This window comes from Canis aureus, chromosome 16 (assembly GCF_053574225.1).
Source record: "Canis aureus isolate CA01 chromosome 16, VMU_Caureus_v.1.0, whole genome shotgun sequence".
Lineage (NCBI taxonomy): Eukaryota > Metazoa > Chordata > Mammalia > Carnivora > Canidae > Canis > Canis aureus.
Window position 1 is genome coordinate 38684427 of NC_135626.1, and position 24793 is coordinate 38709219.

A 24793-nucleotide genomic window follows, 5' to 3' on the forward strand; every position below is an offset into this window, starting at 1 on the left:
AGAAGATCCTTTTTTTGCAGCCTGCCCTCCTCTTTAGTTTGGCCCTAGTACCATTTGGATTTGGGTGGGGGCAAACACAAGAGGAAATACCACCACTGGAGGGCTGAGAGTTGAGGAGGTAGGGCAGGCCTTGCCCCCTCCCCAGCTCACCAAGGGGACCAGTTGTTGAGGAAATAGCTGGTGGCAGTGAATAGAAAGCCTATATTGAAAGAGGGTGACATTTGAAAGAGGAGGCAGTGGATCAGGTAATAATGTTAGAAATGAGAAGGGGAGGGGGTAATAGGGAGTAAACCTCCAAAAGGATTAAAAACGTGGGATGATTGAGGGAGAAAGGACCTCAGGGGTCACTTGCCCAGCCCTAACATTTTAAGGTTGAGGAAGCTCCGTCCCGAGAGCGGTGGTGATTTGCTCAAGGTCACACAGTGAGTAACTGGCAAAGAAGGGCCCCTGAACTCAGAAACAAATTCTAAAGCTCCTAGGGCTTGGTATTTAGACTTTCTCCCCGACTTAGAAGGTGCAGGCGGCCCGTCTATATTCCCTTCTCCATCCCCGTGGTGCAAACCCAAAAACCTCCGATTCTTCCAGCAAGCCAAAGCTATTTTTTAAAATATGTCACCGAGCACCACTCCTGCCGGCGGCGCCGGGAGTGGGGCGGGCGAGTGCGAGCGGGGCGGGGGCAGAGGCGGCCGAGGGGCGGCGGGGCGGCTGGCCGGGGTCCCGGGGCGCGGCGGGGGGCGGGGGGCGGGGGGCGGGGGCCGGCGGCGGCGCGGCGGCCTGCAGGGAGCAGCCGCGAGCCGGCCGGGCGCGCCGAGCCCGAGCCCCAGCCGGAGCGGGGCGGGGGAGGGAGGAGCCAAGAGCGGCCGCCGCCTCTGCCGGAGGAGCCGCGGGGCCGCCACACTCGCCCCCCGCCCCCCCCCGCGCTCACTCGCACTCACACCCGGGCGCTGGAGGCGGGCGGCCCGGGCCCCACCGGCCCCCCATGGACGCCCCCGGCACGGGGCGCTGAGACCCTGCGTCGCTGCCCAGCCCTGTCCAGCGCGCCACGCCGAGGTAAGAGGGAGGGAGCGAGGGGGCATTAATATGCAAATGCCTCGCAATTGATTATGCAAAGCCGTGGGGCTCTGGGGCCAGCTCCCCGGCGGGCTGGGGGCGCCGGGGGTACCTGCTGCCAGCCTCGGCTCTCCCCGGCGTCCCGGTCACCCTGTCACAGTCCGGGAGCTCGCAACTTACACCCTGGGGAAGGGAGGTGTTGCTGGGAGGTCGGTGGGCCCCGGGGTTCGCCGGCAGAGATGGCGTCCAGGCCTCCCCCTCGAGGGCCCGCCCGGCCTCTGTCCGGCCCGTCTGCTGCGCACTCCCGGGCCCGGCCCCGCTGCCGGCCGCCGGAGCTCCCCCGCCCGCCGCGGTTTGTTTACGGTGCGCCGGAGGCCTGCCCCCCCCCCCCCCGCGCCAGCCCCCACCCCTAGCCTCCCAGGCAGAGGCCGAGGCCGTGGCCGAGGCTGAGTGGCCTTTGCAAAGGCGCCTGCAGCTGCGGATGGCTGTTTGAGTGGGGTGGGGGTGGGCTTGCACAGGCCCCGGGAGAGGGAAGCCTCCCCCCCCATTCCACCCGCCTCCCCAATTGAGCATGGCTCTCTGGTTGCAACACTCCTAATTGCAAAAACGCTGCTTGGAGGGGAGGGAGTGTGTATGTAGGGGGGAGTGTATTTGAGGGTCCCTAGATGATCAGGAGAGTTGCAAGCTAGTATGGTTGGGGAAGAGAGGGAGGAAGGGACCTGTGTAGTCTGCCCCCCCTGTTTCCCTCCCCTTGCAACGTGTCTCTGGTGCCCCTTCTGTGCCTGGGGCCCTCCCTTGTCCGGTGTGAAAGAAAGGCCTGGGGCGGGGGACAGGGATGATAGGGCCAAAGGAGAGAGCCACCGTTTACAGGGGTGGAGGTCGCAGAAGGAAAGCCAGTGGGATAGGAGCCTGCCCCTCAATGCTGGCTCTGGCCCCGGGAAGGGGAAGGGATGAAGGGGGCTGTTGTCCTCCATGAGGGAGGGGAAGCAAATGTGACATGCAGGCACAGAGATATGCCCACACAGACAGCCACATGCATGCACACCCAGGGACACCCAGGCAGACTCAAGGACAGGAGCTGTTGGACACACCCACATGGGGACAAGGGAAGAGGCAGGCTGCCGCTGCTGGGGAGAGCTCACAGGGGTGGGACACACCCACGGGAGACCAAGAGTGGGGAGACCAACCTATGCACATACCCACGCACAGGGTCACACGGAGATGCTGTCACACACAGGGGCAAGGAGGAGTTGCTGTCACCCACACAGAAAAAGTCACTATCGAATGCATGCATGAACACAGAGCAATTGCACACAGCCGCACATTACAAAAGACCCTGTCACTCACAGGCACACACGTGCTAGCATGAGCCCAGTCACACAGGCATCATTGCCTGCCTTGACAGTGCCTGTCACTCAGTAAAAAGCAAACACAGTTACACATCAACACATGTGTATACAACTTAGCAACAAGTATTTTCCTGGACTCTTACTGTGGATCTCTAAGGTTCTGGATACAACAAAACCTCTACTCCAAGGAAAATCAAATTCATCTCTGTGAAAAGAGTCCTCCTGCATAATGGTGCAACACATGCATTCACGATAATATTATCAGTCTCTATCACTTGTCATCCCCCCACTGCTTAGGTGGTGAGCTCCTTAAGACCTCAGAGAATCACTCCAGGAGCTCTGGATCCCACCCAGAGCCTAGCACAGGAAGTGCTCTGTAAATACTTGTTAATTGATTGACTGGGAACTCCAGACACAGGTGTGCTCATTTGCACACAGTCTCAGGGACTCAGGTGCAGTAGGCATTCACAAGGCTCAGGTCTATGCAGTCACAGGTCCACGCCCACAGCTGTGTCCAGACAACCCCCAGACGTGCACACTGTACACTGTAGCCATGCAGTCAGGCGCACCCCTAGATGCACACACAGTTGTAGATTTTTTTTTCTCTTGAGCTTCCTCCTGTCTTCCTCCATTCTCAGCCTTTTTTTTTTTTTTTTTTTTGAGGGACAGAGAAACAAGAGCAATGAGAGCAGGGTCAGGGGGGTTCCAGAGGGCCGAGTCATGGGGCTGAAGCAATGTCCAATGGCTTCCAGCAGCTGAGATTATCCTAGCTGCTGGGGGGGAGGGGGTGGAGTTGGGGAGAGCCAGCTCCTAGGGAGCGGTCCCTATCGCCACCTTAAAAGCAAATGTGGGATCTAGCGGCTTCTGCCAGGGTCGTTTATCTGAGCCTTTCCCTGAGCCTTTCCTGGGGCCATTGACTTGCCCCCAGCGGAGTTCCTGCCTCCCACCATGAGTCTGGCCCCTCTTCCCACCTCTGCCCTCCTGTCTAAACTTGGAAGCCTTCCTTAGGAGGCCGTATGCTGGTGAGTGTCTGGGTGAGCGATGTGTATTTTTGACTTGGAATTTCTCTCTAACGCGCTGTCTTTCTTTGCCCTGTCTTGCTGTGTCTGATTTTCCCCTCTCCTTGTTTCTCTGACAGTCTGGAACTCTCTCTCACCCGGTCGCTGCCCCCTGTCTACCCATGTTCTTGTCTCTGCCACAGCCTCCTTTCTCAGAGCTGGGAACTGGCAGTGATGAGTCTCATACTTTTCCAGTTGTTAATCCTCAAACCCCGCCCCTCGCCCCGCCTGCCCTGCCTCTGGGGTCACCAAGAGGTTTCGGGTGGGGGGGTGTGGGGGGCTCAGCTGGCTGCTCAGGACATCCTGCGCTTCCTCAGCACTGCAGCTGCAGCAGCAAGTTTTAGGGTCTGAGAAGGGGGGGACAGGGGTCAGTGACAGCACACACTGACCTCTTAGGCTGGCATGCTCAGCCAGGGCACACCAGTGGAGTGGAAGCCCCTGGTATGCGGCCTACAGCCAGCTAGCTCCTAAGAGAGCCAGTGAGGAGGCTCCCCACCACATTGACCCACTGGAAACAGTCACCCCCATGGGCAGTGGCGGGAGTTGGCAGGGCTCAACTGAGCAGGGTCAGTGGCAGTACTCACAATGGCCTTTCTCCACACCCCTGGCAGCTGAGATCCACCTCAGAGATGCCCAACAGCTGTGCCCTTTGCCCAGCCTCAGAGCCTGGTCCTGAGGGTACAGCTGCCCAGATTATGTGGGGGGCTGAGTGAGGCCCTGTCTCATGAGTGTAGGCTCCAGCCCAGAGTGGGAATTGGGGCAGGAGGTACTGGAGCAGGGAGCCCAGAACCCAGGGGGCACCAAGCATTTCTAGCCATGCTCCCCTCTAGCCATGACCTATTTGGATGAGGTGGCATTGGTAGTGGTTCTACATTAGATAATCCATTGGCCACTACAGAAGGGGAAGTTGAGGCTCAGTCACAGGGGAGACAGCTGGATCAAAGAACAAGGTATTGTTCCTTTAGCAGATAATAAAATGCTTAAGAGAAGGGATTTTTTTCTTCTTCTTTTTTGGGAGCTGGAGTGCCTGGGTTGGCAGGCCCAGCTCTGCCACTTGCTGGTTGTATAACCTTGGGCAATCAATTTAACCTCTCCCTTGCCTTATCTGTACATTGAGAATGGTAATACGTATCTCATTCAGCTTTTTGAGGATGAGAGGAGTTAGAATATATAAAATGCTTGTAAAAGTGCTTGGTGCATAAAAGCATTGTATGTGTTAGCTGTTATAATGAGGAAGCCTGGGATCCCTGGGTGGCGCAGCGGTTTGGCGCCTGCCTTTGGCCCAGGGCGCGATCCTGGAGACCCGGGATCGAATCCCACATCAGGCTCCCGGTGCATGGAGCCTGCTTCTCCCTCTGCCTATGTCTCTGCCTCTCTCTCTCTCTCTCTGTGACTATCATAAATAAATAAAAATTAAAAAAAAAATAATGAGGAAGCCTGTGGGTCTGGGATCCCCTGGATTTCTTGGGGAAGCTGGGTAGAGAATTGGATCTCCAGACTTCATAGGAATGGGGTGGGGGTTGGGGAGGATAGTGGGTTCCTAATCTCCAGCCTCCTCCGCCTTCATATCACATCTCTCTCCCCTACAAGTTTTTGCAAGCTGGAGCCCCTCTACCTCTGGCATGTAGAGTACAACACCCTACCTCTCTGCTGGAGACCCAGCGTCCAGCTACCTAACCATTAGTTAGTCACCCAGGATCTAGCACCAGCTGATAGATACCAGAGTCCCCATCCCTGCACCAAGGGGGCATTTATGTGAAGGGTGGTGGCACTGAGTAAAGACCAGCGGGTGGGTGTGGCACCTTGAGGGCCAGGGTCTGTCCTGAGTTGCCTCTCTACTGTGGTGAGTCTGGTGATGAGATTCCTCTCTCCCCCAAATCCCTTTTCTTCAGCACTTCCTCTTGCAGGTGCAAGCAAAGACCGTACAGGGATGCCCTGTGGTGGGTCACTGGGGAGCTTCAAGGTTGGGAAGTTAATCTCAACTCCAGTTCTCACGGTTGCAAAGGGGACTTGTGCCTCTTGGGGAGGGAGGCAAGCATGCTTATAGTGGAAAGAGCACTGGCTGGGAGTTGGGAGGCTGGGTTTTTGCCATTCACCAGTTGCTGACTTTGGCCTGAGTTTTCCTCATCTGGAGACAATGATGCCCCCTCACTCCAAGCGAGGATAAATAACATAATGTGGCCTGACACCTGTGGTCAAACCCTGTCACGTCCTGGCTTGATAAGCAATGCCCATGGGTTCTCCTGTTCTTCTGGGGGCTGCATGCTCCAGGGTGGGGATCCACCTGCCCCCTGGAACCAGAGATCGTTCCCAATCTCTCACAGAGGCATCTGGGGCCAGTGTGTGGTGGTGATGGTGGTGGCGGTGGAGGCATATGGTTTTCGGTTTTCGGGCATAGTGGGTTGCCTGCCCTCCTCCCTGGTAGGCCAAGGTTGAGGTAACAAAGGGGGCCTCCTTCTAGCATGCCTTTGTATGAAGTGGTCCAGAGGGAGGGGACAGAAGTTCCCCCGGAAGACAAGGAAAGCAAGGTGGAACTCACTGGTGCCCAGGAAATACTATGGTTTCGTCCCTGCTCTGAGGGTGAGCCCTCAGTCTGGGGACAGGGGACTCAGGTTAGAAGTTAGGGCCAGAGGCACAGCCTCACCCCCAGCAGTGGCAAGGAGCAGCCCCAGCCCACCTCCCCTCCTTCCTCCGGTCTTCCTCTTGTAAGGAAGAGATGAGTTCTTGGCTTCCAGAGCCTAAGCTGTTTCATTTTCTCTTTTACCCAGGCGCGTGGGCGGGGGAAGGGGAACGCGGACCCGAGGCTATCGGCTATTGGTGGCTATCGGCGTTTTTGTACACATCAGTGAGTGGGTGTGTGGTGCGCGCATCCATGTGTGCGTGTTTTATGCATGTGTGGGCTGGGGAGGGCTCTGAATATCTGCTGGAACCGGGCGCCGGGCTCTGCGCATGCGGGGTGAGTGTGTGTGTCTGCACGTGTCTGTGTGTGTGCCGGAGACTCAGCTGCATTCACTTGCTCGCGCGCTCTCTCGCTCTCTCCTGCTGTCTCTTTCGCGCGCGCACACGTACTCACACACACACAATTTTCAATCTCTCTCTCCCCTTCCCTCCCTCCCCTTCTCCCCCTTCTCTAGCGCTCGCGCCGTCTCTTTCTCTCTCCCCCCCTCCCTCTCTCCCTCCCTCCCTCTCCCTCCCTCCCTCTCTCCCTTTTTCACTCTCCCTCCCTCTCCCCGCCCCCTCTCTCTGCCTCTGCCAGTTCTGCCTGGGTGGGGGCTAAGTCCCGCGTCCCTGGGGTGCCTGGGAGAACATCCCTGCCTGTCTTTGCGCCTCCACGGTTCCCTTCCCTCCTGGGCGATGCTCCCCAGGGCTTGCAGACAACTCTATGGCCTCCTGGGAAGAAGAGAGTGGGGAAGGGAGGACCCCAAGCTCTGTGCCCATGGTGCCATCTGCAGCGAGTGCCTTGGCCCCGTGACATTCATGCCTCTAGCATTCAGCTGCCCTAGCTCCCAGCTCCGATTACCCTCCCCGGCTGGCTGCTGGGGGTGGGGGGTGGGGGCGGGGAGGGGGGGAGAATATGCCATGCCCAGCTTGGGGGTGCTCCTAACTGCCTTCTTGGCTACTTGGATCTCCTGCTTCCCTTCCCGTTCCGGAGGGGAACTGGGACAGAGGCAAGAAGTTCTGTGGGTTGGCAGGGAAGAGGCTAAGCTCTGGAGCGTGGCTGTGGGCGTGGGGAATGGAGTTGACCTCTAGACCTTGGGCACCCACCTTGATACCTGACTGGAGCTGGCCTGGGGTGGGAAGGGGGAGAGGAGAGCAGCAGGTGGTTAAGGTTATGGGGGTGGGGGGGTAGGATGCACACAATCTTTCCAGTCTTTGATGTTAATACTGGGCATCTGGCCCAAGTCAAGGCTGCTGTTTATGTCTTTCTGTCTCTGATCTGCAGGGGGGAGTTTCCTGTTATATTCTTTGGGGGGAGAGGATCTTTTGTTTAAGTAACCATTCGCCCCCCATGTCATATCCCCTACCCCCATCTCTCATTCTCTAGCCTCCAGGGCCCCTTGGTGAGCTAGGAGAGCAGGCTTAAGGGTCACTGCTCTTAAGTTCCAGAATCCCATCTCAGGGGGCCAGTGAGAGCCCACCAAGGAGTGCTGCCTCCCTCTTCTCTTCCCTCCTGCTTGCCAAGCTGGTCTGTGTATTCCTCTGCCATCTCATTCCTGCCAAATAGTACCTTTCTTCCCGCCTTCACTCTCTTCTCTTTCCTGGCACAAGTCTAACAGTGAGTTGGGTGGGGCAGTCCTACTCAGTCCATACCTGAGAATAAAATAGGGTGACCTGGGAAAGTAGAAAGAGGGTCCTAACCCTAAGAGGTGCCTACCTACCCTTCCACACGGGGGCCTGTGTTGTGCTGTAGCCTTCACTCTCACCAGACTTCCCTGGGGCTATTGGTGTTTGTGGCTGCCCGTGGGAGCCCACGTTGGCACAGCGGTTGTGTGCACACAGATGCCTGTGTTTGCCTGTGCATGCCCCTGTGTATATTTGGGCTACAGTGGCCACCTGGGCCCCTTAGCATCACCCTTCTTGGCACCCATAGTGTGGAGTCAGGGTATTGATGCCAGGCTATGGGGGGGGAGTACTGCCCCCCACCCTAGCATCAGGCAAAGGGGAAGGGGAAAGGGAGGCGTGAACCTACCCACAGCACTATTAATAACCCACATGCCAGGCCACCAAGAACCAGCTGTCACCGTGGAAACCATTTCTACTTCCCCCCTCCCCCAGCCTCTGTGGGGTGGGACTTAGGCGGGGCATGAAGCACCCCCCACCCATCTTTCTTTGTTACCTTTCTCTCTTTGTCTCCCCTCTCCTTCATTTGTCTCTCCTCCCTACCTCACCCCTTCTGTCCCCCATCCCCCATCTCATTGCTGCCTTTCCCTCTACTTCATTGTCATCCCAGCTCGACCCCCCCACCCCTGCCCATCTCTTTGTTCTTGCCTCTCCTCATCTTTCTCCCCCTCTTCCTCCATCATCCCTTTTGCCCCTCTCCTCCTCCTCTCTCTCCACTTTTCTCAGCCCCCTCTATACATGTGTGTCTCTTCCTTCATGGTTGGCAAGGAGGAGGGCTGGGCTTTCTCTAGAGCATTAAGGACAAAGTCCGAGGGCCCCACACAGATGGGGCCAAAGCCAAGAGCAGACACTCAGAGGAGTCGTGTGTGTAGAATTTGGGGCCAGAGAGGCCCCTTGGGCCCACAGGACTACAGAGTGGGGCAGCCCAGCAGTGGGAACCTGGCATGGTGCCCATGGATGCTGCATTGGCCTCTTGTCTCTGTCCCCCTCCACACCCCGTTGCAAAAGCACTTAAGCTTAATGAAATGCTTCCCCCTCCGCGGGCACCTTGCCCATACTGCCACCCAACAGCTCTTATCCGACAAAGAGGGAGTGGGTGGCCAGCCCACCTGACAGGTGGGTCTTGCCATCCGGCAGTCCAGTCTAGTCTCAGAACCCCACAGCTCCACCTCCCCTTCCTCAGGCTGAGCCTCCACCTCTGCAGGCCGAGTGCCAGGAAGGAGCTTGGGGAATTAAGCTAGACTCCAGGAAGAGGGAATAGAGGCTGCCCTGCAGGGTGGACATCCCTACCTCACCCCCTCTTCCCGGCTGAGCTTTTCGTTCCCACAACTAACCCAGGCTCACATGCTATCCACCTCCCTGCATGCTGGACCCTCTGTTTGCTCTTATGATGTCTCAGAGGTCCAGGTATGTCCCTAGAGCCCAGGGGTCCCCCGGGGTTCTCCAGGCTCTTGCTGGGTGCCACGTGAGGGTGCCCTGAGCATGAGGGCAGCACCTTGCTCCTCTGCCCCTTGACAAGGGTCAGCATGGCCAGGGCACCAGAGCACCATTCAGCTCAGCACAGAGGTGGGGCAGAGAGAGAGCTTGACCCTCCCCCCAGCAGGCACGTGCAAGCCCTTGGCAGTGCCCAGACACATTTGGAGTGAAGGCTGGGCTGGGGAGGAGGAAGGGAAAATAAACATGGTGGCTTAGGTTGGCACTACCCCAGGTGTGCCCTGTAGCAACTGGCAGTGGCAGGGAGCAGGAGGAGGGGGTCCTTTGGAGCTATGGCCCCAGGTAGGAGCTGTCCGGGCCCTGTGGCTGCTGCTAGTGTTGCCCGCCTGGCCTGGCCCCCAGCTGCTAATACCCATTCCCATATACCCTGGTCCTCTGGGCCTGCCCCCAGGGCCTGCTCCTGGGGGCTGCCCTTCTCTCAGCATGCCCACTCCTGTGCTTGCCTCCTCCCATCCCTGGGGGCGCTTGGGCCTCCGGCTGGCGAGTGGATTTTTCCAGCTTCTGTAAACAAGTGGTGGCAGCGTGCCAGGTGGGCAGGAGACAGGCGAGGGCAGCACCGCAGCCAGGGTGTGCCAAGCACCGAGGCACAGCCTCAGGGGGGAGACAGGGAGACACCCAGACCCAGAGAGAGAGAGAGACAGACAGACACATACACACACACACACACACACACATTCAAATGCAGACAGAGGACCAAAGGAAGCCTCGCTGGGGCGCAGATAGAAGTGGAAACAGAGGTGACGCAAAATAGCCCTCACTTGTGCAGTCGCACCCCTACGACTTCCCTGGCCCCCTACCTCTCAAGTAGCAGGCCCCAGTGCCCAGTCCCTGGGCATCCCCACCCACTCCTTCTCCTCCCCCTACCTCTACCCCTTAGGGCTGGCTACGCCATTATAAATTTATAACAGGAATTTCTTCACAAGCCAAGAAAAACTTGACCTACTTTCTTGACGGCTCCCTGGGCTAAGACTCCCCGCTCATTGCCCCCCCCCCTCAGTCTCCTGTCCAGCCCCCAGTGCCCAGTCCTGGTCTGTGGGGGTAGCAGAGGCACCATGAGCCACCCTTCTGTGCTCCTGCCATGTTCTTCCAGCTGGGGGCTCGGTGGGGTGCAGAGGCCCTGTCCTGTTGCCCTGCCCTGCCCAGTGACCTGACTTATCTCTGTCTCCCCTCCCACCCTGGCTCCTTATCAGTTCCTGGGGGTGGGGCGGGGGGCCCAGGAGTGAGGTGTCTGCAACTGCAGCCACGTGATGGAGGCTGTGTGTGGGGAACTGTACCCTTTGTCCCCCACTCACATGCCCACACCTGCCTGTGTGTGCACAGGCTGCAGTATGCCTCAGGTCTGTCACCTGTGGTCAGAGGGGCGGTGTGGACAGAACGGTGGGCCCTGGGCTGGCACTGCCCTGGACCCCAGCTAGTGGACCAACACTAGCGTTGAGACAGGCTGTGAGGTTCTAATCCCGGAGTCACCTGCTTCCTAGCTACATGCATGGGAATGAATGATCCAGCCTGCAAATTCATCTGTAGAGTTCTGATGCCCACCCCGGAGGGGGCATATATTATGTATTCAGGTGGCACATGTTGGTTTCCTTTCCCCTTTCCCTTGCTGTCCTGGTGGGTGGCAGCACACTTAAGCCAACTGGGAAGTATGATCCTCAGGCTGGGAAGTGTGATTTGGGACCTTGGACAGGAAGTTCTGGAGTCTTTGGGGGACTGGGACTGGGGAGTCATAATTTGGTCAGCAGCAGGGGGGATGTCAGCTCCCCATTATTTTCAACATCTCTCTCCATAAAGGCACTCAGGTGGGGGTTCATGATCGCTGGATGTTGCCCCCACACCCCACGCTTCCTTCTTGAGTACCCCCCCGCACCTGGGCTGAAAACTGCTCATTTTGGGTCTCCTCTTGCCCTGTAATACTGATAAGTCTTTTTTTTTTTTTTTTTTTAAAGATTTTATTTATTTATTCATGATAGTCACAGAGAGAGAGAGAGAGAGAGGCAGAGACACAGGCAGAGGGAGAAGCAGGCTCCATGCACCGGGAGCCCGACGTGGGATTCGATCCCGGGTCTCCAGGATTGCGCCCTGGGCCAAAGGCAGGCGCCAAACCACTGCGCCACCCAGGGATCCCAATACTGATAAGTCTTACAAAAACTCGACGAGAGGGGTGGTAGCAATAGCTAACGATTAATGGGTGCTTTGTCAAGGGACAGGTGCTTGATTGAACATCAGGATTGAGACATGGGAGGGCACCTGGGTTGCTCAGTGGCTGAGCCTTTGGCTCAGGTCATGGTCCCGGGATCCTGCGATCGAGTCCCGCATTGGGCTCCCGGTGCCTGGAGCCTGCTTCTTCCTCTGCCTGTGTCTCTGCCTCTCTCTCTCTCTCTCTGTCTCTCATGATAAATAAATAAAATCTTAAAATAAAAAAAAAAAGGATTGAGACATGGTACATGATCACCTCATTCTTTTCCCCCATACCTTCCCAGGTCTGGGGCTTAGAACGGGTATCTCCAGTCTTGCCTGCTGCACCTGTTGATCTAACAGATTGTCCCGATCCCCTCCCTGTGCTTGCCCTCCATGCCCCCCACCATCTTTTTATGAGCCCCCGAGAGCCCAAAATGTTGCCACCAAAGGAATCCTATCTACCTACTCCTACCATGGCCCTGCCTTATCCCTGCTTCTCTCCTCTCTTTGCAGGGACTTCTGGACAGAACAAGACTCTAAAGCTACTCCCCCAGTCCAAGACCCCTCCTCGGACCCACACCCACCTTGCCCTCAGCCCTACCACCTGCCACTCCCTGGCCCCTCTCACCGCCCGCCCCCCTTGGGGCACAGGGCATGGTGTGAAAGGCCAAGTGCTGAGGCAGGCACCATGGGTGCTGTGCCCTAGGGCCTGGGTGGCAGGGGGTGGGTGGCCTGTGGGTGTGCCGGGGGGGCCATTGTGCCCACCCCAGTCTCTTGGCGTGCTGGAGGGCATCCTGGATGGAATTGAAGTGAATGGAACAGAAGCCAAGCAAGGTGGAGTGTGGGTCAGACCCAGAGGAGAACAGGTAATGGGTCTGGCAGCCAGGTCATGCCAATTCCTAGGCAACAGGCATGTTCACCTGGCTGGGCAAACGAGAACTGAGCTTGGGCTTTTTAAGCACCTTTGGAGGGATGGGCATGAGACCAGCATATCTGCTGCCTACCTTTGCCCAGGAGGTGAGGTCATGGCCACATGTGGCAGGGAATTAGGCACCTGGATTGAGAGATGTCCATTTTGGAGGGGGGAGGTGATGCAGAGCGATTACAGCAGCAGGCATGTGGTTCTTCTCTTGACAGTGCTAGGAAATCTCACATGCCCTCCCAGTGTCCCTCGGCAGCTCTTACCTGAGCACGTGGAATGCATACAGCCTTGCCGTTTTCCTATTCTTCCTACCAGACTACTGTGTGGTCCAGAACCCATGGTGCATGGGACATGACATTTCAGGGCACATGCACCAGTGACTGTTGGTCACGGCCCATGCTTATATTTGGAACCTATTGGGAGCCCCACAATTTCTTCCTTGTTCATGGGCAGGAGCGAGCACTGCTGTGCGGCTCCTCCCAGGAAGTGGAAGTGAATGCCAGCTCTGAAGGTTTTACTCAACACGTGGAGGAGGAATCAGCCCTGTACACACAACTAGGGATGGGTTACCTATTATCTGCATTGCCCTTGAAGAGCCCAGAGGGTCTCCACTTCTCCCATCAGCCCTAAGTAGCACAGAGCTCTGTCCCAGTTGGCATGATGCCCCAAGAGCTGGGTACAGCCTGTGCCTATGGCCAGGGAGAGGTTGGGGGTGAGGGTGCTCTGGGGAGGAGTGTGGCCGTTGCCTTGGAGACCAGATCTTGAGCCAAGAGGCCAGAGGCTTGGCCAGGCAAAGCCTTGGGGCCCAAGTCTAGGTCCCTGGAGGGATGGAGGAAGTGGATGAAGCTGGCAGTTGTATAGGACACCTCAGGTATCCCTCCCAAAGCCTCACCCCAGAGGGCCTCTGAAAAAAAGATCTGGCCTGTCACTGCATACCTCTCACTTGCAGCCTCTGTACCTCCCTGCTCAGACTTATGTGAGTCTGGGAGAGTCTGCTCCTAATTCAGAGAAAAGTAAGAATGCAGGTTCCTGGTCCCCAGCACTACCCTCCTTCCCCCATCTTCCTCCCCTCCCCCCATGTCCGTGCGCCACCTTGTGGCTGTCCCTGGGACTGCACCCAGAGGCTGTGAGCCATAATTGCTGAAAACCGCCAGCTCAACTAGGGGCTGGAAGGCCTGGAGTTCTCCCACACCTACTCCTACTGGAGGCAGGAGGGAGATCTGAGTCTCCAGTGGTTGTAGAAATCAGACAGGGGTAATCCCCTGGGGGCCTAGAACACAGACTTGTCTGTGACTGTGACCCTGGCCAAGGTCACTGTGTCAGTGTGTTGGGAGCCGCATCAGGCTCTGGGGGGAGGAGCCCTGCAGTATGCCACATGCAGGGTGGGTGTGGGAGGTTATACAATCCGAGCATGCATGTAGAGGCTTATATAACCTGTGTGTGCTGATGTTATGTAACACATATGGGCAGAGGCCAGTGACATATATGTGCAGTGGCTGAGGGTTGCTGATACCTTGCATGGAGGGGTCCAGAGTCCTTGTCCTGGCTCTGACTCCAGTGCCCAGTGTCACCAGGCCACAGTGGGGCTTTGGTTTGTTGCTCTGTTAAATGGAGGCCATGAACAGGGTGACTCTGGAAGTCTCTTCTTATTCTCATATTCCAGGTTCTAGGTTCTAGTTGCTAGGCACTATATGTTTTCAATACTATGGTTATTCACCATGTGTGCATGACCTGGAAATCAAGCAACATGTTCACTGGGGGGAGGGAGATGGTATTATTAAGTGTCTCTCCAGAGGGTTGTGTAACAGACGGGCATATCCTAGAGGTCATATAATGCATTTGAGAATGCCCAGAAAATTTCATAGATATATAGATTTTGTTGCTTATTTACTATGCTTAGGTTTATACTGAAGGCTTAGTCATTCAGATGTGCTGGTCTTATGTTACGTATATCTGGGTGCTCTAAAGGTTATATAGCTTTAAGCGTGTCCTGAAGATTCTTTCTGCATAGGTGTCATGTATTGAAGGCTTAAACGTATGGATATCTTGTGGATTATGGGTGTTCAAGGATCTATAATGCGCGTGTGTGCATGTGTATGCATGTGCATGTAATGTGTGTTTGGGCCCTAGAACGTGCCTGCGTCCCAGCCAAGCCCTTTATGTCTCTCCTCAAAGCTTCTAGATAGCTGGACCCTCCTCAGTTTTGTCACCTGACCTAGGGGTGGAAGTAGAATGAGGACACAAGATGGAGGGAGTGGGGCCTGGGGGATTATATAAACCTAGTGGATGAGAAGGGGGCTGCCCAAAGAGACTGCTCTGTGATTCTGCCCACTTTGCCCCCATCCAGTGCCAGGTCACCAGATGGAAAGCGAAAAAGAAAGAACGGCCAATGTTCCCTGAAAACCAGCATGTCAGGTGAGCCAGGCTGTGTGTGCCTTTCCTCCCCACCCACAACCCCACTAAACCAGGCCAGGGCTCTTTCGGGGCCTGAGCATGGACCAGCAGCTCCTGTGTCCCTTGGGGAGAGCTTCCTAGAGGGCTTGGGACCGACTTGTCTGAAGGTTAGAGGGGTGAAGAGGGCATGCCCCGGCCTTTGAGGATGGATTAGGTCAAGAAGGGCCTCTTCCCTTCTCCGGCAACCCCCTTGCCTGAGCCCTACCCCCCTGCACCCTGGAATCAGAGTCTGGGCTAAGGAGCCAAGGGACTATATTTTCCAGAGATTAGCTGCTGACATGTGCTTCTCCTGCATTCCCCCTCCCTGCCCCTCAGATGCAGCAAGAGAAAATCCCCAACTGGGCAGTCGGAAGAACTGGGATTCTCCATATTCTTAGGGAAGGGGATGGACAAGATGACCTCTGACGTGTCTCCAGGATTCTACCTGGACACAAAACCCTTCAAGGAGGCTGGGCTAGGGGATGGGCCAGGAAGGAAAAAGTTGGGGGAAGAAGAAAGTGTAGGAGCCTCTCTGCTGGGGGCCCAAGCCATGCCTGCCTGCCTGCCTCCCTTCCTCCCTCCCAGGGTATATCCCTAGTTACCTGGACAAAGACGAGCAGTGTGTCGTGTGTGGGGACAAGGCAACCGGTTATCACTACCGCTGCATCACTTGTGAGGGCTGCAAGGTATGGACCAGCCAGCTCCTGCCCCTCCCCTGCCACCTGAGCCCCCATCTCACCCACCTTAAGGCCCTCAGCACCTGGCAAGGCCAGCCCTATGAACATGTCACCTAAAGCCCACCTGTTGCTCCACCATTGCTCTCTCTCATTCATTTGTTCATGCACAATCTCTGCTCTGCCACTCATATGTAAGATGCCTAATTTCTCTGGGCCTCAATTTCTTCATCTATAAAATGAGCATAACCGTCCTACCTACTACTTCAGAGAGCTGTTGGGAGAATTAAATGAGCTAAGTCATGGAGAGTATTTAATAACAGTGCCAAGCACATAAGAAGCGCTCAATAAAAATCCCAGCTATTGTCCATCCATTTGGTGTATCAGCTATGAGGGATGTAATATGTGCCCTGCCCTTGGGCTGCTCATGGCCTACCCAAGAGAGGTACACTAGAAACAAACATCATTTTTCAAAATGTGGTTCATGGGTTCAGTGCAGAGCCCCAGGTCCCATTCCAGCCCCACTCAGTCAGACCTCTTTGTGGTGAAGCCTCGTGGACTCTGCCTTGAAACTGGTTCCCTGGTTGCTTCCCCTGCATCTAGAAGGTTGAGAACCAGTGTTGGGGGTCGGGGCATGGTGGGGCCCAGAGTGGGAGAAGATGACAGAGTGTCCCTGGGCAGACGGGACAAGGTCATAGACTTGGGGAGCCTTAATTAGATCTCACTTTGCTCATTTTAACCTGCTAGGGTTTTCCAGGATCATCACCTCGTGAAAATGTAAGACCTTCCAAGAAACAAAAGTATTTAAAAATATGTTAAGGCTTCCAGTTTCTCTCTTTCTTAGTATCAACCAAGCCAAGAGCACCCGGGGTTTAGCATCCTGTAGCATTGTTCATGGAAGCAATACAAATAGCGTAACATAGAGCAAGGATCCTCACCCTCAAGGACAGCAAAGTCCTAGAGGAGCATCCCAGAAAGACAGAAATGCCTTGGCCCTACCCCAAGAGAGTCTGATGTTGTAAGTCTAGAGTGAGACCCAGGAATTGGTATTTTTTCATAAGTGCATTAGATGATTTCAATGCACTGCAGAATCTGTGAACTCGGACCTTGTGTCCCATACGTCAGGTCCAGTTCTGGCTCTCCTGCCCATCTAGCCAGTATTACTTTGGGCAGATTGCTTACTCTCTCCAAACTTCAGATTCCTAGTCTCAAAATGGGTTCCTACCTCATGGGGTTGACACAGCATCAAATATGATGATGCACCAAAAAACAAAGCAAAACAAAACAAAAAACCCCACAAATGGCTTTAAAAAATAAACAAAAAAATGCTTTTAAGTGCCTCATAGCATTCAGCACATGTTAATTCTTGGTATTATTACTGCCATCTTGATTCTTGAGGTTTTTCCTTTATTTTTTTTTAATTTTATTTATTCATGAAAGACACAGAGAGAGAGAGAGAGAGAGAGAGAGGCAGAGACACAGGCAGAGGGAGAAGCAGGCTCCATGCAGGACGCCCGACATGGGACTTGATCCCAGGTGTCCAGGATCACACCCTGGGCTGAAGGCGGCACTAAACCACTGAACCACCCGAGCTGCCCAGGTTTTTCCTTTAAAGCAAAGATGAAACCCTATATATAGAATTAAACATTTTCTTTTAAAGCTGGTAGGGTCCACATACACAGTGCATTTTCTTGATTTTTTTTTTTTTACCCCCTGCCCCATTTCAAGAATTCCACCTGCATGAGCAGCAGGCACCATGTATAGGAACGGTTTGGGGAGGTCAGTTTTATTTTCAGAGTTGGTTAGCAAGATGGAAAATGAGATATCAGTTGGACTTCCAAAGCTGCTCTTCCTTCAGGCGTCATAGCACCTGACACCATCCCAGGCTCATGTCTCTGTACTGTGGTCCTCATCCCTACCCCTGCCACCACCACTACCCACTTGCCCCTGCCCCTCAGCAGCCTAGGAGCTGAGGGCACATGTTTCTATGGTCCTTTGACCCAGCCAAGTGATCTTGGGCTTGCTGGTGTCAGGAGGATGCCAGGCTCCCTCACTAATCCCCCCACACCCCAGTGGACTGCATGGTTGGTTAGGGAAGGGGAAATCACGATCACTCCATGCTTCATCTCCCTCCACCCCAGGGCTTCTTTCGCCGCACAATCCAGAAGAACCTCCATCCCACCTACTCCTGCAAATATGACAGCTGCTGTGTCATCGACAAGATCACCCGCAACCAGTGCCAGCTCTGTCGCTTCAAGAAGTGCATCGCCGTGGGCATGGCCATGGACTGTAAGGGGTTGCAGGGGGCAGAGTTGAGCCAGATGGCTGCGGGTGGGGGTGATTTCAGGTATGACTGCTTCCTGCCAGGGAATCCTCAGGACACTCAAGGCAGAGTGACAGTCCACCTCAGGCTGATAGTGGAATGAATGTTCGGGATCTTGGTCCCTGCTGCCCTGAGGAAAAGGAAACAGGATCTCTCTTTGAGCCCTACATGTGGGCCCCAGTGCCTACCTGCCTTTCAGCACTCCAGGGCTTTAGAGAGAGTTGTCAGGTAGAAAGGAGTCCTGAGCATCCCACCCTAGCACAGGGTTCTTGACTATAAGAGAAGGTACCCCACTTCTGGGTGAGAGAGGGCATCTTGCATCGGCTAGAGATCAAATAGCAGGGTCTTCTAGTAACCACTTATTGGAACCCTTTAGACCAGGATATGCGAGTCACCTGGATCAGCTCAAATTAGCATTGATGTGGTCGCACTGATTCTCATGATCCCAGACTGCGCCACCCAACTGCTAGGTGATTTGGGAAGTCACTTAACCTTTCTGGCCCTCAGTTTCCCAACCTGTACATTGGGAGGAGTAGTTTCTGAACAGGTTGTGGAGAGTGCCATGCAAAGGGCATCGTGTCTCTCTGCTGTTGATAGTGGTTCTAGATGACTCAAAGCGGGTGGCCAAGCGCAAGCTGATTGAGCAGAACCGGGAGAGACGACGGAAGGAGGAAATGATCCGATCACTGCAGCAGCGACCAGAGCCCACTCCCGAAGAGTGGGACCTGATCCATGTTGCCACAGAGGCCCATCGCAGCACGAATGCCCAGGGTAGCCACTGGAAGCAGAGGCGGAAATTCCTGGTAAGGAGAGAGGCCTCCCCGCCCCCCCCAAGAGCTGCAGCCAGGTGACCAGGAGGGAGAGTGAGTTCAGAGTCTTGCCTCCTTCAGGAAGCCTTCTTAGTTTAATCTGACCCAAAGCTGATGCTCTCTACAATTTGGCAATCCTGACTCATACACCTGAGTATATGTTGCTGCTGTCTGAGCATGGCCTATTTCATCAGACTGGGGGGCTCCATGAGGACAGGACCTGGCCTTCCTCCTTGAATTTCCAGAGAGCAGGGGTAGCTGCTGCTCTTTTCCCTGCCCACAGTGACTGAGAAGAGAGGGTGAAGACTCAGTTATGTAACAGCATTTCGGGGCCCCTGATGGGTGCCAGGCATTGCGTTAGGCCCTGGCAAAACAGAGTGCTCAGTGAATGGTCAGTTAGGGAAGAGATGGACAGTTGGTTGTATATGGTGAGTAAAGGCAGAAAACTGGTGTCTGGTTCCCGGTGGAGTGTGCCAGTGGGTGGAACAGTACACTGTTCAGAGCACAGGCTGCAAGACCAAGCATATGTGTGTATAATGGTCAGGAGTCAGACTGCCTGAGTTTTAATCCTGGTTCTGCCACTTACTAGTCATGTGGCCTTGGGCTTATTACTTAGCTACACTATGCCTCAGTTTTCTCATCTGTGAAATGGTGGCAAGTAGAACATCCTCCTCATAAGGTTAAATGAGATATATAAAACATAGCCTAGTGTCTCCTGTATTAAATATTCAGTAAACATAGCTTCTATTATTATGTTATTATTTCTACTACTGTTATGATCATTGTTATTATTAGCCGACTTGGAGCTCTGGCTCTGCTCTGTTTCCTGCCCCAAGGTGAAGGAGAAGAGAAGCCTTAGGTCCTGGATGGGGCCTTCCCCACATACTGGTGGCCCCTCTTCCCCAACCTGCCTTGGAGCTCCCCCTGGTGGGCAGGCAGCCTCAGTGAGAGGTTGAAAGGGGTCTGCAGCCCCAGCTGACCCCTTCTTCTTCTTTAGCCGGATGACATCGGCCAGTCACCCATCGTCTCCATGCCGGATGGAGACAAGGTGGACCTAGAGGCCTTCAGCGAGTTTACCAAGATCATCACCCCGGCCATCACCCGTGTGGTGGACTTTGCCAAAAAACTGCCCATGTTCTCCGAGGTGAGTAGCTGATGGGAAGAGGCATGGTGCCACACTGGAAGAAAACCTGGGGCTGCTCCCTAGGTCACTTGGTGTCAGCACATGCTCATCTGAGGTTCTCTGGACAGGGAGCGATTCCTGTAGGTCAGCACACAGCTAACACACACACATACCCAGTGCCTATAACACACACACACACACACACACACACACACAGCCCATGCCTAAGGAACCAAAGGCTCCAAGTCCCCAGCCTCGCCAACCCTTCCCTACCCCTCTCCCCCCACATCTACATAGCCATCCTGGCTATAGCAGCGTGAGCACCACCTCTGGGCACAGACTGCCCTCCTAGCTGTGGGATCTTGGCCATGTTACCTACCCACGGACCTCATTTTCCTCCTTGGCAGTGGGATGGAGCTAATGATGGGAGGTAACTCACATAGGCGTAATTGTGAGGTTTAATGGCTTAGGCCATGCCCATGGCCCCAGAGCAAGGTTAGCCGCTTGGAGTACACCTTACTGGCTGAGGCCAGTGGTGACCTCCTGGCTCCCAAAGGGCACCCACAGGAGACAGGAGGGGCATGCTGAGTGTTCCTGTGGCCCTGCCACTCTGCAGCTGCCTTGCGAAGACCAGATCATCCTCCTGAAGGGGTGCTGCATGGAGATCATGTCCCTGCGGGCGGCTGTCCGCTATGACCCAGAGAGCGACACCCTGACGCTGAGCGGGGAGATGGCCGTCAAGCGGGAGCAGCTCAAGAATGGCGGCCTGGGCGTGGTCTCTGACGCCATCTTTGAACTGGGCAAGTCACTTTCTGCCTTTAACCTGGATGATACGGAAGTGGCTCTGCTGCAGGCTGTGCTGCTAATGTCAACAGGTACCTGCCTACCAGCTGGGAGGGCTCAGAAGCTTCCAGGGGCCCAGAGGTTGGGTGGGCCCTGGGCACATCACACTCTTCTTCCCTGACCCCTATAGTTTTTCTCTGCTTCCCTTTGTCACTGAGCCCATTCTCTGTCCCCTGTGCTCTGCTCTGTCACCAATACCCCCTGGGTTCTGATGTCCAGGCCCATCTGTTGCCTGCCCATGCCTCCTCTGCTCCTCGTCCCATGTTTACCCCGTTCTTTCTCTCTGCCGCCCCCCCCATCCGTTCTGTTGCCTGGATTCGCCTTTGTTCCCCACCCCCCAGCCACCTTCTATCCCTCATCCCTCCTCAGTGCCCAGTCCCCTCTCCCTGTGCCTCCTCCCCTCTGCACTTCCTCCCACCAGCCCTGTCTCCAGGTTTCCCCTCCCTTCCCACCTCTCAGCCCCTCTGTGGTCTTTATTCCTTACCTCTTCAAGCCCCCAGCACCCCAGCCTCCTCCTCAACTGGGCCTCTGGCTCCAGCTCCAGTGCACGTACTACAGCGGGTTTCTCACCCCTCCCCCACCCTGGCTCCTCTGCCTCAGTCTCCCTTCGCTGGCTCAACCCCCCCTCCCCCTGCACGTCCCTCCTTCCCCACAGATCGCTCGGGCCTGCTGTGTGTGGACAAGATCGAGAAGAGTCAGGAGGCATACCTGCTGGCGTTTGAGCACTACGTCAACCACCGCAAACACAACATTCCGCACTTCTGGCCCAAGCTGCTGATGAAGGTGACTGACCTCCGCATGATCGGGGCCTGCCACGCCAGCCGCTTCCTCCACATGAAAGTCGAGTGCCCCACCGAACTGTTCCCCCCACTCTTCCTCGAGGTCTTTGAGGATCAGGAAGTCTAAAGCCTCAGGCGGCCAGAGGGTGTGCGGAGCTGGTGGGGAGGAGCGTGGAGAGAAAGGGCAGAGCTGGGGGGCTGCGGGAGGCCCCCCACCCCTCCTCTCTCCTTCCTCTCCCACACACCCCCCTCCCCGCACTGCCCATCCCTCCTCAGAACCTCCAGCCCTGGGACAGGGCAAACACATGAACTTGCTATGAAAAGGACAGTGTGGGAGGTTGGGGGGCCGTGTCCTGCACTTCCCAGGACCCTGTCCTCTAAGAAGGTAGGGGGAGGGAGGGACAACCAAGAGGGGACAAGCCATCTTGACCGTAGGGGATAGAGGAATGTGGGGTGTGGGGGGGATGCCCTCGACTCAGCCCCTACACACACACAAGAGAGAGCCCCCTGGCCCAGTCCCTTGACTGAGGTTCCCCCCCTCCAGGCTAAGGGCCTCTCCGCTTCCCCAGATGCCTGGGTGCAAAGAAAGGCTTGGCTTGGCTCCTCCCCCTGGAGGTTAAAAATTAGTCATTCTAACTGCACTTTGGAAACCAGGCAAGGGGAGAAGATAAATGAAGAAAAACTAGACAGAGAGAAAAAGAAAAAAGAGAGAGTGAGCGACTGATGAGAGAGAGAGAGAGATGATATTAAGTTATTAACCGAGGCTGGCCCCCTACCACCCCTAAGCACTTTGAGAGCTGCCCCTCCTCCCCCCAAATCAGAGAGAACTGCCCCCCCATACCAGGTCCCCAAGGGTAGGGCTGCCGATCAGAGCTGTGAGTTACCACAACAGGGTCCTGGCCATCCCTCCTCGCCTTGCCCCTCTGTGCCCCTTCGGCACCCCCGCCCTCCACTCCTACCCCACCCTCTACCCAGTGCTCCCTCTGCTCTCTGCCACTCGTGCCCGCTGAGTTCCATCTACCTCTCACGCTGGATGCCAGCTGGCCCCTCACCAGCCTGCCCTGCTGCCCACACAGCTCCCCTTTCAAGTGCCCAGCCCCAGGGGCCTCTCCCCACCCCCACCCCCACTCCTTCCACACCTTGGCACCCACACAGGGAAAACTGTGGCTCAAACTCCTGCCCTCCTCACACCTGCAGTATTCGATACAATCCAGATGCTGCTGCACTGGGGGGCAGGGGGGGGTAGTGGGGCGGTATGCGTGAGCTTCTCCCAGAGCCTACCCCTTAGGACCCTGTCCCCATCTGTCTTCTGGGCTCTCTCTAACCTCTGCCCTTTTCCTTCCCCACTCCCACTCAATGCACTAACCTAGACTCTGGGCAGGCAGGCACCAGAATGGGGTTGCCTAGACAAATGGCACTTAGCTGGGGCCCTAGGAGAGGGGGCGGTTGGTGCTCCTCCTTTTTCCTTTGAAGCTCTTTAGGCCAGCCGCCCCTCTGCCCCTGGGACCCCTTTCCCCTCTTCTTTTCTCTAATTCAGGGACTTTGGCTTGAGCCACCTCCCACCCTCGTGGTGAGGAGTGCTCTGTTGGTCTGCACTTGGGTGAGCTGCCCTCCTCTTCGTTTTGGCTCTCGCCCACTGCCTACTCCACAGGGAAGAGAGGGAGGGAGGAGGTAGCCCTCCCGTGGGTGTGGGGAGGAGGATGGGGAGGGACAGAGCAGACCAGAGGGCCCCGGGCTCAGGGCTGCACGTCGGCAGGGATGGATGGGTGGACACAGATGCCCCCGGAAGCCATGGGGAATGGGGCAGGGGCAGGGGGAGGGGTGCCAGGGCTTCCTGCGCTTTGCACTATTGGGGCAAAATGTCTTAAGCAGTGGGGAACCTGCCACCCCACCCTGACCCTCAGCCTGCCACAGCCCCCTACACACACACACACACGCGCACGCGCACACACGCACGCACACACACATACACACGGGAAGGCAATGCTATGCTGCCCATTAGGGCATGCCCTTCCCCCACTGTCCAGGTGTTCTCACAGGGGTGGAGGGCCTGGAAGAGCATCTGCTGTCACCTGTGCATGTGCCTGCCCTGCCCCCCCCCCGCCTCCCCCCTTGGGCTAGTGGGCTGCCCCTGCTGTCTTTGTCTCTATCCTCTCTCTCTCCTGGGGTACTGATTCCTGTATTACTCCAGTCCTATGGGTAAGCCCTCTTGTACCCTCCTCTGGGGGGACACCACCCCTGGGGGCCCAGTGGAATTCCTGACCTGTCTGCTGTCTCCCCATCCTTCCATCCCAACCTCCACCCCTGCATCCCCATTCTCAGCCATGGATATGGTGGAGAAAAGGCCTTGAAGGGGCTTGGCCTCTTACAGGCACTTGGGAACCCTCCCCTGCCCCTCCCCAATCATAAGAGCTGTGATCCCTTACTCCTTCCCCCACCTCTGACCCCTCCCCCCTCACTCTAGGTGATGTGGGGTGTATGTGTGCGTTTCTCTGCGTGAATGTGTGAGCAAGTACATGTGGGTGGGGCAGGAGCGAGGGGACTCAGGAGCGCCACGCACCTGCTCTAGAGAGGCAGCTGTCCCAGTCCCTGCTTTGGAAGTGGGGGACAGGGCCCTCTCCTGGGGGCCATTGGTGCTAATGAGGGGGATGGCCTTGATGTGGGTGCTTAGCATGCCTCCCCCAGTATTGGCCCGGGGCACTAGGGCAGGCGGGGGCCGGGCAGCAGGTGCAGTATTGGTGGGAGGAGGGACTGCTGGGAATGGGCCAGGCCAGGACAAGGGGGTGCCAGAGCCATGACCACTCCCCCGTGCCCACCACCCGCCTCTCCATCTCAGTATCCCCCCCCATCACTCAGAACACACATACCTCATCCAGCCTCCTCCCTGCTCAGCCTTGGGGAGGGTGGGGGTGGAGGAGCCCCTACCCCTTCCCCTGGTGGCGGGTCTACAGGGCTGGGAGAGGGCAGGGCGTGTGACACAGACACCGTCCATAGGGGCACAGAAATTCCTGCCCCAGGAACTCCTGGGTGGGGGGAGGAGACACTTCCCTGGAGGCGCTACTGAATGTATGAGAAGCTGGTGCTGGGGTGGGGGGAGGGGGTGTGTGGCCAGAAACAGGGAAGGAGGTAGGTCCCCTTCCCCAGGGAGGGGGGACCGGTAGGGGTGACTTGGGGGGCTCCTACTCCTGCCCCACATTGACAATCAGTATGTCTGTTACGTGCGATTTTTCACCCCGTTGTGTTTTGGGTCAGGATTTTAAAGAAAGATATTTTTATGGTAATTGTTGCTCGTCTATTTTACTATATATTTATGTAATAAATATATGATGAAAATAACCCCCTTGGGCACCCCCCTTAGACTTGTGTGCTGTTTCCCTGTATCCTCCCATCTGCTGGCAGAGTACCCACCCCACAAAC

The 24793-nt window shown here is 56.1% G+C and overlaps 1 protein-coding gene across 1 annotated transcript; it reads left to right on the forward strand.

The window, feature by feature from the left end:
• Positions 1–868: 868 nt before the first annotated feature.
• On the forward strand, positions 869–24712 carry THRA (thyroid hormone receptor alpha). Its single transcript, XM_077853130.1, has 9 exons — positions 869–1050; positions 11984–12336; positions 14740–14807; positions 15411–15511; positions 17641–17788; positions 18420–18625; positions 19629–19775; positions 20371–20629; positions 21253–24712. The coding sequence occupies exons 2-9, from the start codon at positions 12284–12286 to the stop codon at positions 21501–21503; spliced, it is 1233 nt and encodes a 410-aa protein (XP_077709256.1). The 5' UTR covers positions 869–1050; positions 11984–12283; the 3' UTR covers positions 21504–24712.
• The last annotated feature ends 81 nt before the right edge of the window (positions 24713–24793 follow it).

Excerpts from the sequence above, each read along its gene's own strand:
- THRA (XM_077853130.1), top strand. The coding sequence starts at position 12,284 with ATGGAACAGAAGCCAAGCAAGGTGGAGTGTGGGTCAGACCCAGAGGAG. Across the intron at positions 14,808-15,410 it reads CCTGAAAACCAGCATGTCAG|GGTATATCCCTAGTTACCTG; the intron begins GTGAGCCAGGCT and ends CCTCCCTCCCAG. Across the intron at positions 17,789-18,419 it reads CGTGGGCATGGCCATGGACT|TGGTTCTAGATGACTCAAAG; the intron begins GTAAGGGGTTGC and ends TGCTGTTGATAG.